At 43.7% G+C, this 18525-nt stretch overlaps 1 protein-coding gene across 1 annotated transcript in view; it reads left to right on the top strand.

The window, feature by feature from the left end:
• The first annotated feature begins 481 nt into the window (after positions 1-481).
• LOC147005014 (actin-related protein 3B-like) overlaps positions 482-18525 on the top strand; it is a 28799-nt gene continuing 10755 nt past the window's right edge. The window contains exons 1-2 of the mRNA XM_085836167.1: positions 482-539; positions 15284-15408. Coding sequence (XP_085692293.1) covers positions 482-539; positions 15284-15408 — 183 coding nt within the window. The remainder of the gene's footprint in view (positions 540-15283; positions 15409-18525) is intronic.

Genomic DNA, 18525 nt, shown 5'->3' on the forward strand with positions numbered 1-18525 from the left:
TCCCAGCAGTAACACCCTAACTAAGACAGAGGTTGGGACTGCCACAGAGGGACAGGGCGAATGCGCTGCCCCTGCCAGCTACCCAAGCAGTGGCCACAAGATCAATTCCTCCCGGTCATATTTATCATTCATACAAGGATCTAAATCGAGTACACCCTGCATTTTGGAATCTGAACCATGGTACTACCAACCCTAGACGCTTGGGTCCAGATGAAAAACCCAAATTTGGGCCAGAATTCTCTCACCACCCTAATACCCTTGATCATTTCATAGGTGGCCGAGTGATGAGACAACCTATCCCACCCAACCAGTGGACGAAACATCAAGGTTTCTACCTCATGGAATTCCTTCCTCGGGGTATATGCAGCCACCCTGTAAGTCTGACGGACATGGTTTGCAGACACCTCCAACTCCAGCACCAAGTCCTCGAATCAGAGGACCCTCCCTGGTCCTCCAGGGGACACAAGAAGGGGAATCCATGATGGACATCCCTGAAACGATTGCCATGCAGAAGCTCTCCTCCCGAGTCTGTCCCCCAGGTGTGCCTTACCACCACCTCCAGCCCACTCTTCCCCAGTTACCTGGTCCCTTTCCACAGGTAGCTTATTCATCATCAGTATGTGTTTCACCGCCCAAGCCTGCATTGGACAACCCTGGGAGTACACAGGAGATGACTGAAACACAAGAGCCTGAGGAAGACCCAGAGCCTTTGCCTGGACATGAAGAGAAAGCAGCAAGCATTTGTTCTTCAGAGGGGGTATACCTCAAACAACTACCTCACCCAGCACCTCCCTTGCAAGCCAGCTGTACCAGGCAAAGCTTACCACAAGAAAGGGAAACAGAGGACTCCCGACTCAAAAGTGATGCTTCAGACTCTGCAGACACTTATAACACATCAAAGAACAAGAACACCTGGCCTTTGGACAATAGCTACAGCAGCCCAGCTGTGCAAGGCTGTTTGTGAGACCTTTCCATAGTGGCAGAGATGGGGAATCTACCTGAACATGGGGCCGTTGGTGAAGCATCTCCCAGTAAGTCAGAGGGAAAGGCCTTGATGGTAGTGGTTCAGAAAAGCCACTCTGCCCCAGGGATAAAACATTACAAAAAGCTGTGCCATGTACAGGACCGAATGCAACTACACCTCCTTGCACAGATCCCAGTTTGATGGTAGGCACTGTGAACCAGTTTTCTCCCTTATACATGCCTGGCATAGAATACTCTAACTCAGCTACACAGTACTCTATGAGTCCAAGTTTGCAAGGCTTGGGCTCTATGATGGGAGGAAAGTCCTCAGGATCACAGCCTCAGTCCTTTCCTCCCAGGGGGTTCCAGGATAATGGTCCCCAACCTGGACTCTTTCCTAGGTACCATCCTCAGCAAGGAATGAGATATACCTACCAGCCTTCTTTCTTCTCAACCTTCCTACCACCCCTATCAGTGGCTCCTCATTATACATGTCCACAGGGCTTTTCTGATTGGCAGAGATCTCTCTCTTCTCTTAGAAGTCCAAGAGGACCTCCAGAGAGTCACCTTCCATGCTCCCTCTACCCAGAGAAGAATGTCCTGTCTAGTCTGCAAGGTTGTGAGACACTAAATTCTGCCTTAACTCCTCCAACTCAAATGGATGCAGTGACTGCTAAAGTTGTTCCTCCTGATGGACACAATTCTGGTCCAGAAGAAGAAAAGATGGATGAATCTGTGGAGAGGCCAGAGAGTCCCAAAGAAAATCTAGATCTAACAACCATAATGCATCTACAAGCAGCAGAACTCACTGTCAACCACTGACTATCTTTATGGAACTCCACCACCATCCCTGAGTTCAGGAATGACTTTTGGTTCATCTACTTTCCAACCCCACAGGGTGATGCTGCAGACAAGGTCTCCATACACTCCTCAGCAATCAGCCAGTCATTTTCAGCCCAGGGCATACCCATCCTCTGTGCCTGCCCATCCACATCCCCACCCTGTAACCACCCAACCCAATGGCCTCTCCTAGAGGGTTCCCTCTACTGCTGTCAGGAAGAGGGCCTAGGTCACATTCAGGCTTCAATGATGGAGCAGACTGTCACTGGAAGCAGATTAAGAGGCTAATTTCAAGAAGTACACAAAATACCAGGATTGCAAATGCATCCAGTCCATTCACAGTCCTTATTCCCAAAGACCCGGGTGCCTGAGGCCTCACCAGAACAGTTGTAGCTGCATAAGACCCCAACACTTCCTCTGGATCAGAGCTAGTCCAGGGAGCAACTAAGCCCCAATGAGGTGGACGGCTGAATGTGGAGACTGGAAGGCAGGCCTGGCCGATTTGGAGGAATGACTGCTGTACATGTCTGTTTTGTTGTCCTGTTCCACCTCTTCACTGTAAATCAAGCCTTCCTCAGAGCTGAACAGCATAGAACTTAGGTGCACACTATTTAGATGACAGGCTGGCCTGTAGCTGGGATCATCTGCACAGCTGACAAACTTAGACAGAGCAATGTACCTGGAGTTCTTGCTGGCTTCTCCAAATCCCAAGACTCTTGTTCCGGGAAAAATCACTTTAAACTTGGGTGGAGGGTACATGTAAAGCTGGAGTGGTGCTTTTAAACTTTCATGAGCAGCTAATCTCTGGTATATATTTGGGGAAGGGACTATGTGTACTATTAATGTTTTTGGAGCTGGGTCCAGTTTATAGAAGTTTCATGTTGCCTTTTGTAAATTATTTTTTGGGGGGTTAATGTATTGTATATATAGTGGGACAGTCAATGGGCACATGGAGGAGTTGGGAGTCCTTCCTCGATATGGCCAGAATACTGTACTGGAAGAGTCTCTGTCTTTGTACAGTCAGGTCACACTGAATGCCTGAGGAACTTGGAGAAGAGAACCAGAAGACTGCAGCTTATATATGACACTTAACTTGTTTCCTCTCCAGCAGACCTCAGAGACAACATGTCCTCCTCAGCATTCATTTCACAGTTGGTTGGACTGTGCTGTCATAGGGCTTTCCTGAGTGTTGCAGCCATAGGACAGGCTGTTCTCACTCTGTTGCGCTAAGTTCTGGACTTGGGAAAGCATTTTCCTTTCTGATTTTCCACCAGCTCTACCAGAGAGTTGTAAGACAGGAATTTGGAATCTAGAGTGTTTTACTTATTAGAAGATGAAGTGGCTTTTTCATGGGCCTGTCAGGCCTGTGATCTAGAAGGCATCATACAACCCTTTCTAGCACAAATCACATTTTGTGAAAGTGACTACTCAGGTTTGTTATGTATGTTAGTCTCAAGAAATGAATTGCACAGGTTTGGAAAAATAAAGACAAAAGTTGGTACCAGGGAATGGGGCATTGCTGGGATAGGCCTGACCATGCTTTCATTTGAAAGAATGTGGATTTTGAGACTTTGGATTTGGAACACAGTGGAATGCTTTAAAATTGGCTTAATGGGTCATCCTAGTTGGAATATGGAAGACTTTGTTGCTGGGAGTAATTTGAACTGTGTTGACCTGACCCAAGAATTTTCAAAGGAGAAGGATTTCAGACTGCGACAGAAAGGCTGTTTTTGTGGTATTTTGGTGAAGAATGTGGCTACTTTTTGCCCTAGACTGAAAAGTCTGCCTGAGACTAAGGGGAAGAGCCTCAGATTAATTGCATTGACAAGGGAAGTTTCAAAAAAGCCCAGCAGAGCCTTTGTCCTCTGCTTAAGTCTTAGGAAGACAAGTTTGAACAAGCATAGCAAGCTTAGAAAGGAAAAATATAAAATACATGGTTTGAGTATTAAAGGGTTAACAGGAAGTGAAATGGAGCAAAATCCTCTGTTCTAGGAGGCAACAGATTAAGGGAGTGGGATCTTCGGGTAAGACTCTACCCAGCTAAATTTAGATACAGGCATGGTGGTGCACACCTTAAATCCCAGGAGACAGACAGGCCTGTTAGCCAAGTTTAGGCAGGGAAGGATTTGGAAAATAAAGCTAGTGATAATGTGATAGAAAAAGGGAGTCATGTTCTAGTTCCTGTAAGCAGCAGAACTCCGCACCTTCAGCCATGTGACTCTGGCTCTACAGTTAGGAATGGAAGGAACTACTGGGACAGTTGATGTTGGTTATTTGGAGCTAAGAAATTAGCAATGATTAAGAAGAGTCCAGCATCACTGAGGTGAAATCTGGGAATTGTTTTCTGGGAGCACAAAGAAGCTGTGTTCCAGAGACAGCCAAGGTTGTACTTCATGCAGCTTCTGGACTTGGTAATGTGGAAGAGTCACCCAGGTGGTACTGGCTTTGAAAGCATGAGGTATCATGAAGAACAGCTGAGGCTTGGCATTGTGAGAGATCATGGAAGGCCACTGGAGAAGGTGTAGCCTCTGCTGTAGTTGAAGGCCCAGGACTGAGGGTATCATGAAAAGAATTTAAGGCTTGGCACCATGAAGAGAGCCTATGAGAGGCTATTGGTGAAGCATATTTGGAGTGGAACACCCTTGTGTATTGGATTTGTCAGTACTATGGGATGATCACCAAGAATAGCAGCTGTAGTGGAGTGGATCAACCTGAGCTTAGAGTTCTACAGAGGGCAGAGGTGGAGAACTGAGGAGCCAAAAAGATCAAGTGGAATCTGAGACGCTGAAACAAGAAGCTGTATCACGGGCTGGTGAGATGGCTCAGTGGTTAAGATCACCGACTGCTCTTCTGAAGGTCAGGAGTTCAAATCCCAGCAACCACATGGTGGCTCACAACCATTCGTAACAAGATCTGATGCCCTCTTCTGGAGTGTCTGAAGACAGCTACAGTGTACTCACATAAAATAAAATAAATAAATCTAAAAAAAGAAAAAAAAAAAAAAAGAAGCTGTATCATTGAAATTACCTTGGAGACTCAAAGATGTTAAAGATGCCAGAGCCATGGGATACATGCTAAGGAAAGCTGCAAACAGGGAGTTGAACCAGCTGAGAATATAGCAGTTTGTTGCAGTCAACAAAGATGAAAAAGTAGTGGAGATCTGAAGACCACTTTGACATCTTGGAGATGCAGTGTTTGGAGTTTACCCAGCTGGTTTCATGTCTTTCATGGGGATTACAGTGAAGTGATTGGATGAATCTCAGAAGAGACCTTGAACTTTGGACTTTTACTATTGTTGAGACAGCTATAGACTATGAGGGTTTTAAAAGTTGGACTATATGCATTTTACATTATGTAATGTTTAAGTATGGCCCCCATAGACTCATGTGTTTGAACAAATCTATGGGGGACAGGGAGTGGAAATCGATGGTTTGTATATTCTTGCACCAGGGAGTGGCACCATTTAGAGGTGTGGCCTTGTTGGAATAGGTGTGACCTGGTTCAGTAAGTGTGTCACTGTGGATGTGGGCTTATTACTCTCACCTTAGGTTCCTGGAAATCAGTCTTCCACCTGCAGCCTTTGGATGAAGATGTAGAACTCTCAGCTCTGCTTGTGCCATGCTCCCACCTTGATGATAATGGACTGAACCTCTAACCCTATAATCCAGCGCCATTGAAATGTTGTTTTTATAAGACTTGCCTTGGTCATGGTGTCTGTTCACAACAGTAAAACCCTAACTAAGAAACCAGTCATTTATGTAAAACAAAATGAAACAAAATCTTAACTCAGAGCAGGGTTATGCCGGCCATGTACTCTGTTATGTTCTGTATGTTATGACGGTTGTTAACCTTATAAATTTCCACATCTATATGTTTCATATAAGACCTTTCAAATTCAAGATCAATATGAACTGTTATGTTTAAATAGGCTTGAGTAAGGGCAGCATTTCTAGCCCCTGTTCATGAGCTCTTTGAGGTTTTTTTTCATGGAGCTGGCCCTAAGAAATATCTAGCATACAGTTTTCAGCTGTTGCCCTGGTTGTTCTGTCATGGGGTGTGCATTCAATAAACCTTCCCTGTTTAACTGAATTCAGTGTTTCTGTGGTTTGTTTGTTGACCCTTGGACAGAAACACTTCCATTCAGCAGCACATAGTACACTGAGCCAAGGTCAAGAATGGTGATATCTAGCCATGAATTATGTGATAAGGGGGAAGGGGAATTTATCCCCTATGATAAGGATCAGGGATGGCTTGGTGTTTTTTAGGTTTCTATTTGCCATGTGAAACAGCTTCAAGAACCCATTTCTAATGTCCTTGGAATCATGTGTTCCCATGATGATGCACTCAGACATGCCTGGAAACTACCAGGATACTTGTCAGAGAGCTTGATTTCTATAAGGGAGGGAATATGGTTAATTTATACTGCAGGATATTTGGTCACATTGTAAACCCCAAGATTGTGTTAATTTCTGAAAGAAAAAAAGAATAAAAAACTTTTTATGGTGTAGCTCAGCCCTAGCACAGACCTGTAATCCAAGAGCTTTCTGTTCAGTGTACATTTTTGTCCTATGGCTCATCCCTATCTCACACATTTATTGCAAAGCAAAATAAAGTCAACACCACTTCCAGAAGTAGAGCAACCTACCAGTTGATAGGGAATGAATATAACTAAACAGAAGAATGCCCTTTTTTGGGGGTGGCGTGCAGGGGGGTTTAGACAGGGTTTCTCTGTATAGCCCTAGCTGTCCTGGAACTTGTTCTGTAGGCCAGGCTGGCCTCAAACTCTGAAATCTGCCTCCCATGTGCTGGGATTAAAGGCATGTACCACTACTGTCTGGCCTCAGAAAGAAGTACTTTAAGTTGAAGGATATTTAAGACAGTGTGGACAGGGATAAAGAATGCTTTCCTACTGGGAGTTCATCAGGGTAGGAGGGTCAGCTAGGTGCTTTCCCTGACACTATGAGCTGGGTACTGAGTCTTCACTGGTAAAAATTAAATGCCTGGAATATGTGTGTGTGTTAAAAATGTATTTATTAATCATTCCATTGGATTATATCTCACATAATATGCCACTTCCTGGTTACTCTCCACTAACCCCTCAAACTACAATCTGCACTCTCAGCCTCCACTCTGCCTGGATGAGGATTCTCCTTCACACCCCCTCCCTTTCTTGCCCTACTGATTGAGAAACACACTACACTGGATCATCAAACTTCCACAGGACCAAGGGCCTCTCCTCCCATTGCTTTCAGCTAGGCCATTCTCTGCTACAATGTATCTGCAGTTATAGATCCCTGGTTATACACTCCTGGGTTTGTGGTCTAGTGTGGTAGGGGTCTGGCCTTTCCCTCTCCTGTAGTCTGAAGAACTCACACTCCATGGAGGATGGACAATAGGTATGGTACAAGGGCAGCCAGCTTGTGTGTATTACTTGATATGTTTTTTTAAAATACCAAAGTCAGCATAGGGAAAAGTATATTTTTTTAAAAAAATCATAAAATTAAGAAGATTTAGAAATGTCAAGTGGAAGCATTTAATATCAAACATCTTGAAATAATCTGTAAATGAGAACAAATTCATTGTTTCTTTGTAGTCCCAGGGAGGGTTTTGTCCACTCTAAGCAAAGGCTGTCTGCAATGAGAGCTGGGATCAGCTGGGATCAGCTGAGTTGGGGCCCTCAGACTCCTCAAGCTCCTGAGACTGCTTTTCCGTGTACCCTTCCAGCAGTTGGTCCGAGTGATGTTTTACCCTCCTCCCCTTTATAGTTAGGAGATTATCGAATGCTTTTGGAACAGAAAGTAGTATTTTGGCAGTTGTTTTCGTACAGGCTTTTGGAATCTATCAGAGTATCTTGACAGAAAGTGGGCTTCATTCTCCTGAATGGAGATGGGAAAGAGATGCTCCTGTCGCATCCTCAGGAGATGGCAGGGGCTGTGTCTACACATATGCCATGGCAGTTTAAGAAGATTCCGTAGTCAGTCCAAAAGTTTAGGGAGTGAGGAAGTAAGGCCTTGGCACAGAGCCCATGCTGAGGTAGCTGCAGCTCAGGCATAGGTTCTTTTCTGCATTTCACCAGCTCTTTAGTTTGGGTAGCTTAGCTTTTCAGTGCACCAGTTCTTTGGTCTGCAAAACTGGGACAACTGTATCTTCTTTGTGTTCTTGTGAAGGTCAGAAAAATGTGACAGCTTGCTGAGAGTCAAGGGTCGGAGGTAAAGACAGGAATATTATTTATGCTTCTATTCTGAACCAACAAGCTAATACTGTAAACTTTGCAACTACTTTCAAATAATTCTCAGGTAGCACAGTCTCTCTCTCTCTCTCTCTCTCTCTCTCTCTCTCTCTCTCTCTCTCTCTCTCTCTCTGTGTGTGTGTGTGTGTGTGTGTGTGCATGTTTTTAACTTCAAGGGAATATTCTAGACTTGGTGAGCTTATAATGACAGCATGAGTGGGGTGTGGTTTGGAGCGTTGCCTTCTAAACCTGTGTTGATGACTTTGTGTTTTTAGGTACACCAAGCTTGGCTAAATGGTATGGAAAGGGTAATCATAGGCCTCTTTCATTGCCACAAACAATCAATCAAACAAACAAATAAACAAAAAATGATTCAACAGTGACTGGTGCCATGGGATTGACACTCAGCCAGGCCATGAAACTGTGTTTCCTTAAGATTACAGATCAGCCTTAAGGAACTAGAGAGACAGATCCAGGCAGTTAGAACACTTAGAAAATAATGAAAAGCCCCCTGGTAGCCTCCAGATGTGAAACTAGAAAGCCAATGACAAAGAAAGGAGTTTGAAGGGATCAAGACAGCAGACAACACTGAACCACAGTTCATTATCCCGTCATGTAAGTAAAGCTCTCCCTTGGGTTCTCAAGGCTTGTGTTCCTCAGCTTTAAAAGCAGCCCAGTTCTGTGTATGAGGTGTTGTAATGGTTTTAGTGTCTTCTTGTAGACCATCACCCACTTCCTGGGAAGGGCTGCTTACTCTGAGCATTGCTATGGGAGGTGACTGTCACCTGGACATCATTAGCAGCATGCCTATTCTTGATCCCTTCAAACTCCTTTCTTTGTCAGAAGAGGATATCAAGTCCCTAGAAACTGGATTTGTAGGCAGTTCTGTGCCACCTGAGATGGGTGCTGAGAGACAAATTCTTTTTTTTTTTTTTTTTTTTTTTTTAATATTTTTATTACATATTTTCCTCAATTACATTTCCAATACTATCCCAAAAGTCCCCCATAGCGCCCCCCACTTCCCTACCCACCCATTCCCATTCTTTTGGCCCTGGCATTCCCCTATATTGGGGCATATAAAGTTTGCAAGTCCAATGGGCCTCTCTTTCCATTGATGGCCGACTAGGCCATCTTTCGATACATATGCAGCTAGAGACAAGAGCTCCAGGGTTCTGGTTAGTACATCATGTTGTTCCAACAATAGGGTTGCAGATCCCTTTAGCTCCTTGGGTACTTTCTCTAGCTTCTCCATTGGGAGCCCTGTGATACATCCAATAGCTGACTGTGAACATCCACTCCTGTGTTTGCTAGGCCCCGGCATCGTCTCACAAGAGACAGCTATATTTGGGTCCTTTCAGCAAGATCTTACTAGTGTATGCAATGGTGTCAGCGTTTAGAAGCTGATTATGGGACGGATCCCTGGATACAGCAGTCTCTAAATGGTCCATCCTTTCATCACAGCTACGAACTTTGTCTCTGTAACTCCTTCCCTGGGTGTTTTGTTCCCAATTCTAAGAAGGTGCACAATGTCCACACTTTGGTCTTCATTCTTCTTGAGTTTCATGCGTTTATCAAATTGTATCTTATATCTTGGGTATCCTAAGTTTTGGGCTAATATCCACTTATCAATGAATACATATTGTGTGAGATCTTTTGTGATTGTGTTACTTCACTCAAGATGATGCCCTCCAGGTCCATCCATTTGGCTAGGATTTTCATAAATTCATTCTTTTTAATAGCTGAGTAGTACTCCATTGTGTAAATGTACCATAAATTCTGTATCCATTCCTCTGTTGAGGGACATCTGGGTTCTTTCCAGCTTCTGGCTATTATAAATAGGGCTGCTATGAACATAGTGGAGCATGTGTCCTTTTTACCGGTTGGGACATCTTCTGGATATATGCCCAGGAGAGGTATTGCTGGATCCTCCGGTAGTACTATGTCCAATTTTCTGAGGAACCGCCAGACTGATTTCCAGAGTGGTTGTACTAGCTTGCAATCCCACCAACAATGGAGGAGTGTTCCACTTTCTCCACATCCTCGCCAGCATCTGCTGTCACCTGAATTTTTGATCTTAGCCATTCTGACTGGTGTGAGGTGGAATCTCAGGGTTGTTTTGATTTGCATTTCCCTGATGATTAAGGATGTTGAACATTTTTTCAGGTGCTTCTCTGCCATTCGGTATTCCTCAGGTGAGAATTCTTTGTTCAGTTCTGAGCCCCATTTTTTAATGGGGTTATTTGACTTTCTGGAGTCCACCTTCTTGAGTTCTTTATATATATTGGATATTAGTCCCTTATCTGATTTAGGATAGGTGAAGATCCTTTCCCAATCTGTTGGTGGTTTTTTTGTCTTATTGATGGTGTCTTTAGCCTTGCAGAAGCTTTGTAGTTTCATGAGGTCCCACTTGTCAATTCTCGATCTTACAGCACAAGCCATTACTGTTCTATTCAGGAATTTTTCCCCTGTTCCCATATCTTCAAGGCTTTTCCCCACTTTCTCCTCTATAAGTTTCAGTGTCTCTATTAAAACAGTAATTAGAACTTTGTCTTACTGACTTTGAAGAGAGCACAGTTTTAGTGTTTCATTAGTGGTTCTATATAGGTGTTTATGGCCGTGCTATTTCAGGTTTAAACAATGTTCCAAGATCTGTGTCCAGTGACACATGTCTGGAATGAGCCCTTGGGAGGCAGAGGCAGCAGGACCAGGACAGTTTATCTTCTTCATCTTGATTATATCCCATTTTTTACTTTCTGAACAGAAAACTTAAGACAATGATTTAAAATAATAAGATACAGTGTATTCTAAACACTTAATTGTTTTTCTAAAGGTAGTTGTTTAATTTGACTCCTACAGTTCTGCTGTGATGGTTTTGACATTCTTAGTATTTCTAACTATTTTATCATAACTCCAAATGTGCTAAACAAACAGTTACTCTCTGTGTACTTGAAGTCTTACTTTAAGGAAACACTTGATGACTACTTAAAACACACATACAGAACACGTTTTTAATATTTGCAGAACACAGTATTTGCAGAACACAAGAAGTCTGTTCAGACACTTGGATTTTGTTTCTTTGCTCATACTGAGATCCACAAAAAAGCTAGGTAGCAAGATCTCATTCACTTCAGCAGTGCCACGGATGGCCCCACCAATGTCCACTAAACAAATACAGACATGCTCAGCAAAACTTAATGCCTGGAAGCATGATTGAAAAATATATGGTGCACACCTTTAATCCCAGCACTCTGGAGGCAGAGGCAGGCAGATTTCTGAGTTCAAGGCCAGGCTGGTCTACAAAGTGAGTTCCAGGACAGCCAGGGCTATACAGAGATACCCTGTCTCGAAAAACAAAAACAACAAAAAACAAAAACAAAAACAAAAAAATAAATAAACATGAAGAGGCCATAAAGAGTCTGGTTTTTACTGAGCAGCTTTCCTCAGATGAAACAAAACCCAAAAGAGAAGTAACAACAAACTAGTTACAAAGAAACAGTCTGGGAGCTGGGCAGGATAACCCAGCACTATAATCCAATCAGGAGGCTGAGGCAGAAGGATGGAGAGCTTGTGCCAGCCTGGACCACACAAAAAGAAGATCTGCCTCAAAAACCAAAGTGAGGCTACTAAACAGAAAAATCCTATTCTGCTCCAGGGAACTGACTTTGATACAATGGGGGTGCGCAGTTCTTGATTTGAAACTTCTGAAGAGTGTTATGGACTTGTTCTAGGGCCCCCTGTTTCCTAATGTAAGATCTGTGACATCTCCATCCAATCTGATTTAAGTTGATGTTTCAAGTTCTTGCTATATGGTTTAATATGCTATGAGATCCTTTATTTTGTTTAAAGGGAGGAATGTCTCTTTGTTTCTATCAATTTGGGGTCAAAGGGCAACGTTTCCTCTTGGCCTTTTTGGACACTTAGTTGTAAAGGGTCTGTGTTAGGGCTGGGTGGGGAGGAATGGCAGGGCTCTGTAGCTTGCAGTGGGTGCTAGGGTTGCTGGGCAACCTAGGTTAGACAAGTGCTCTGCCACTGAGCCTCATCTCCAGCTCAAGCTTGTGTGTCTTTATTGCTTTGCTTGGATTTTATTGCTTGCCATACAATTATGAAAATAAGTACCATCTCCCTCCCCCACTTCCTCTCTCCCACCTCTCTAGTCCCCTCTCCTCCCCTCCCTGCCACCAAAACTTAGCTCTGTTAGGGCCTGGGCTCAGAACAGGGAGGGATAAGATTTACTTTACTGTCATTTAAATTTCTGTTTGTGCTCCTTTATTTCCTGTCAAGTCTTAGGCTTTTGGTGGGGTGGGGTTGGGCTATGGCTTTCTTTCCCTTTGGGTTCATGTTTTGCCCCCAGATTCTTGGCAGACTTGAGCTATGAATTGTGGGATCTTTTTCCCTCAGCCCCCCCTCCATTCTATACTACTAACTTGACAGTTTAATTGGAAATTTATACATAATTAATTAAGCTTGTTCTTGCCAGACAGTAGAATAACTCTATCTTTTCCATTTTTTACAAATATATTTTCTGTGTGAGGGTATCTTGCTGTACATATGTCTATGCACCACATTCCTTTCTTGCCCACAAGGTCAGAAGAGGGTTCCAGATTGCCCAGGGACTCTAGTTACAGGTGATTGTGAGCCAACTGCTCCTGGGAATAGAACCCAGGTCGTCTGTGAGAGCAGGCGCCCTTGACCACTGAGACATCTCTCAGGCCCTTCTTGTATCCTTCTCTTTTCACTATATTTCACTATATTTTACTTCATGATGCTCTTCTCAGGAAAAAAAGACTTCCCATTCACTTTTAAATGCTGCTTTAATTCTGCCTCTGTAATCATTTGAGGGTGTTAGAAAACCCTCTTTTTTTTTTTATTCTACTTTTAGAAATAAGTTATGTGTATACTTATTAGTTTTGGAATAAAGTTTTATATTTACTTATATTTACTATTATTATTATTATTGGTCTGTGTGTGTGTGTGTGTGTGTGTGTGTGTGTGTGTGTACTTGTGGCACAGTGTGTACAGAGGTCAGAGGACGAGCTGCTAGTATCAGTTTTCTCCTTCTACCGGTTGGTCATGGAGTTGAACTCATGTCATGAGGCTTGGTCGCAAGTGCCTTTACCCCCAACCCGACATGCAACCCCTGGAAAAGTTTTTAAGATGAATTTTCCACAAAGTGCATCTTACAATTCCAGATAGGCGAGTAGTTGGATTTGTTAAACTTCCCACTGTGGAAGTAGTGGGCTGTGCTGCAGCATAGGCTGATAAGGCTGACACAAAGTTACAGATTCACTTAATTCAGTTGTGCAGTGAGCTTGTAGATGACAAATTTGTGTAGCAATGCTAAAAGCTGGACACAACCTGCTAGGGTATAAACATTTGAATTTTGTTCTGTTATCTTCCCTTCCAGCCCCATAATTGAAAAGCAGATATGCTGCCCAGGGTTAGCTATGCCTGGCTTTGATTGACAGTCTCAGGCCCACACACCAGGTGGTCTGTAAGTTACTGAAATGGAGCCTGTGGTTCCAAAAGGCCACTTGGTGGCTCTGTGTGAGGCTTTGATACAGTTTCACCACCTCTCACTTCAGGTGAGTTAGGACCCCTGAGTGGGTGTGCCTTGTCCCCATTGTGATTTGTTCTATGGAACATTTTGTATCCTTATTCACTCTGACACTGCTTTAGAGTGACTTTTAGAAGGTAACTTACTGGATGAATCCATTGTTACAGTGTTTCCGATTTCTCCCCTCAGTGGTTCCATCTTACTGCCTATAAATGTTGAGGCACATTTTCAGTGTGGTGTTCAGTGTGGTGCTCTGTGTTCCTGTTGAGTGTCTGTATGTATTGTGTGCAGCCCTGCATAGGGGGTGGTGGGAATGCATCCCTCCCGTTCATGCTGAGTGCACTTACTGCAGAGCAACTAGCCTGGGAGTCCTGAGCTCTGTGTGCAAGGGGCTTTCAGAAAGATCACGTACCCTCCCTTTTGAGGCACACACAGGATTCTCATGATGGAACTCTGAGGACCTCCTGTTTATTTGCAGTGGAGACTGTGGCTTTACTAGACATACACCAAACCCCTTAGGATGTTTTGTTGGCATAATTACAGGATTAGGCTTATGTTAGAATGATTTGACATAGTTTGACCATTTTCCAAATTCACAATCAGTATTTCAGAAGAGTAGACTATTAACACAACACACATTTCATGGTGCTCACTGGTGTCAGCTGCTCAGATGCAAAGCCTGGCTCTGTTTCTTGGAAGCAGCATGACATAGTCCCTACCTGATAGGCTCCCCTGATGACTCGGTGACAGTGCACAAAGAGGAGCAGCAGAGTTCTCCCTAACTCTCTGTGCCTCTTACTTTAGTGATTTGCATGTGCCCACCCCTGGAGATGTAGTAGAAGATGCACTTGGAGGGTCTCCAGTCTCAGGGGTGGATTGGTTGGTACTCTTTATGAAGGATGAATTGATGGGAGGAGGAAGGGCCAGTGGACACTGAGAACATGGCCTCACTGCTTGGTAGTCAGGGCATGTTTCCAGCAGGGGATGGCTTTCCCCAGAGACCCGAGGAGGAGGAGGAATTGAAGGGAGCTCCGACTGTGACCAGGGCTTAGGAGTGTTTCCCAGTTTATTGGATATTAATTCTGGAGTAAAGTTTATATGATTATTTATTACTAAGTGTAGTTGCAAAAATGTACTGTTAAGATCTTCTGCGGTATTTTTCTTTGAATAATTGTATCTGTCATTTTGCAATAGATTTGGGTCTTTAACCTGATAGCTTTATTTTAGTTGGAAGGCACAGTTCCTCCCCCTCTATAAATAGACTCTATATCTAAGAACTATTTGATGTCATTTTATTAAAATGACTTAAGAATATATACACATTCAGTTTCCCTTAATCTTCTATGTTGTATAGAATTTTGCCCCCGCACTGTATTTTATAATCAACCTGTAGTGGGTGTATAGTCTATAACATCCCCTGATTTCTTAAGGGGCTCCTCCAGATGAGGCCGATGAATAACATTGCTTCGGTGCCAACATTAAAAGCAGTTCCCTTGCATCACACTGAGATGATACTGGAAAAGAGCTGTTTGTTTCTCTCTTACTTCACATGCTCACCACACCCCTGGGAGCATCCCAACCCCTATACAACCTTAGCCATCACCATTCACTCATATGGACATATAGATTATGTTAACTGTTCCTGATAATTCAGGCAACTCGTGGAGATTGAAAGAAAAACATCTGTTTCCCCTCAGGTATCGCCGTCCTAGAGTCCGCAAAGGTAGTTGATCAAGCCCAAAGGTGGGTGTTGAGAGGAGTCGATGACCTTGATTTCTTCATAGGGGATGAAGCCATTGACAAACCTACCTACGCTACCAAGGTATAGTTGTGCCAGCAGTGTGATATTGTAAGAGCAGAGCCAAACGGAGCAGAGCATGGCTGTGTCTGGAGGTTGTACCTGTGAGTTGTGGAACGCTCTTGTTTCTTATGCTCAGGCAGAGGTGGTTAGTTGAACCGAGGGGGTTGTTTTTGAAGAGGTGGATTTCAGAGTGGAGTACCAAGTGAGCTAGCACAGTCCTGAGTCACACAGTTGTTATCAGAGTGAGCAAGACCTTCCCTTCTGGGAAGGTGCATGTTGACTGACATACGTGTCAGATGTGGAGACTGAAGACTGAGTGACTAAGAAGAAGTGCTGATATTAAATGCATGGGGTTTGCTTTGTTGTGTGTGTGTGGCGGGGGGGGGGGGGAGGGTTGGTTTTTCCAGACAGGGTTTCTCTGTGTAGCCCTGGCTGTCCTGGAACTCACTCTGTGGAGTATGCTGGCCTCGAACTCAGAAATCCACCTGCCTCTGCCTCCTAAGTGCTGAGATTAAAGGTGTGTGCCACCATGACTGGCTATGCATGTGGTTTTTAAAGAAATAATTTAAATTAGTTTTTAAATTTAGCATACCAAGCGATGGATTGCATCCTGATATTTTCATAAACACGTGTCATTGTACTTTGTTCTTCTTCTCCCACTTCCTCTGATGACCTCAAGACCTCTTTGGTCCACCCACCTATTCTTGCCAGTTCCCTCCTCTCCTCCAAATACTCCTCCTTTCTGCCCTTATGATACATGAACTCCATCCTTCTTTTCTCCCTCCTCCCTTAAGATCACTTCCTTTCCTCCCATGGTACCCTCTTTGCTTTCACTCATCACACACACACACACACACACACACACACACACACACCCACTCACACACACACAGACACTCACACTCAGGCACACACAGAGACTCATTCACACACACTCACACACACATACACATGCACAGACACACACAGACACACACACACTCATACACAGACACACACAGAAACTCATTCACACACATTCACACAAAGACACACTCACACACACATACACACACAGACACATTCATACACAGACATGCACACAGAGTCATTCACACACACATACACAGACACATACACACATATACTCATGAACACTGACACACACTCACATACACATACACAAAGAGAGACAGACAGACAGACAGACAGAGGGAGAGAGAGAGAATGATTTAAATCAAGGTCCCATATATAAAACATGCAATCTTTGTTTTTCTGAGTCTGGCCTATTTTATTTATCTTAATAATATCCCTTTACATCCATTTTTTCCCTAATCATCATGATTTAATTTTTTAAAAGATTTATTTATTTTTATTTATATAAGAACACTGTAGCTGTCTTCAGACACACACCAGAAGAGTGCATTGGACTGCATTACAGATGGTTGTTAGCCACCATGTGGTTGCTGGGATTTGAACTCAGGACCTCTGGAAGAGCAGTCAGTGCTCTTAACTGCTGAGCCATCTCTCCAACCCCTTGATTTCATTTTTTAATGGCTAGATAAGATTCCATTGTGTCTCAATATTACATTGAAAAGGAATTCATCCACTTTTGACAGACATCTAGCTGGGTCCCGTTCCTTGGCTCCTGTGAATACACAGTGGTCACCATTGCCATGCATCTATCTCCGAAGTTTATTGACTTGGAGTCCTTCAGTTGTAGCCCTGGTCTATACCGCAGTTCTGTGTTTAGTTCTTATTGGGAACCTTCACACTGACTTCTGTAATAGTTCTGCCACTTTACAGTCCACCAACAGTGCACGAAGTGTCCTTTTCTCCACCTCATCACCAGCAAAGCCACTTTGTCTTCAGTAAACACAGAAGGACCAGAGGGAGTTGCATGGTAGATGGGTCTGCCACGGCCATCAGGTAGTTCCATGTACTGAGAGGCACTGCTGTAAATACATGTATGTTGCTTATGTTTTTGTCAATGGGAGCTGCCCCCCAGAACGCCTTCATTCTGTGGGAGCACACAGCCTCCTCTATGTTCCTTTGGTGACACTGCTGCTTCTGCCATTTTTGTTCCAGTGGCCTATATGACATGGCCTGTAGAAGACTGGGATCTTATGGAAAGGTTCATGGAACAAGTGGTCTTTAAGTATCTTCGTGCTGAGCCTGAGGACCATTACTTTTTAATGGTGAGTAGTTGGAACCAAGAGAAATACACTCCTGAGAGTTCCAAAGTACTTAGATTTCCTTTTTTAAATGCAGAATCCTCCTAAAGACTTTGCATGAGTCAGGCTGCTTTTAGGGGCAAATACCAGAAAGTGCAAGAAGAATATCAAGATCCTACAAGGCTTAGCATCTTGCAGACCAGAAAGGGCAAAGTCCGGCTGCCTGGGGCTCCTCGGACCATCAGCTTCAGGATGAACCCAGCTTTTAGTGTGGCCTCTTCTGTTGGCTCTCTGGTGCCTCAGGACAGCTTTCCAACTTCCTGTGTTGCTACTTCAGAGTCTTTCCCTATTTCTGCTCAGTAGTAGAAGGGAAACCTTTCCCTGCAGCTTTCCTAAGCTTAGGAACCTTTCCGGTGGTTTTGCCCTGTGTGCCTGAGCTGTCTGTGGGTCTCTTAGACTGGGAGGAGGGATGAGTACTGTAACCTCAAGCATAAGGTCCAGAGAGGGAGGCTTGGGAGGAAAGCTCTTATGTCCTGCAGTGTCCTCAGGAGTGGACGCTGTGACTATTATTCTGTTATCGCAGAGGAACCCTAGCCATGAGATCACTTTCCAGTGTTTAGGTTCTATTGTAGGAGGGAACTGATCTGAGTTACAGGCTCTGATGATGGTATGTAAGTGTCCTGTCAAACAACAACTGCATAGAGAAATGAGAAGAAATATCTCCTGGGATCTCTGAGATCTCATTGTTCTATTTAACACAATGTTTCCTTCCATGGAGCAGTCCTTTTACATTAAAGGTAGCCTAAGGTATAATATGCTTGCTTAGTAAACAGAAACTCTGTACAACATAAGCTGCATATTAAAACTCACATGAATTAGCTTTGGATTTTTCTGTGCAAGTATATTGTTAAATGGTTCCAAATTCAGTTATAATGATTTTCAGTGTTTTCCCATACACACTCTTTAGAGTTGTCTGGCTTAGAAG

The sequence above is a fragment of the Mus caroli genome, unplaced genomic scaffold, assembly GCF_978045245.1.
Source record: "Mus caroli unplaced genomic scaffold, Mus_caroli_1 scaffold_4, whole genome shotgun sequence".
Classification (NCBI taxonomy): domain Eukaryota; kingdom Metazoa; phylum Chordata; class Mammalia; order Rodentia; family Muridae; genus Mus; species Mus caroli.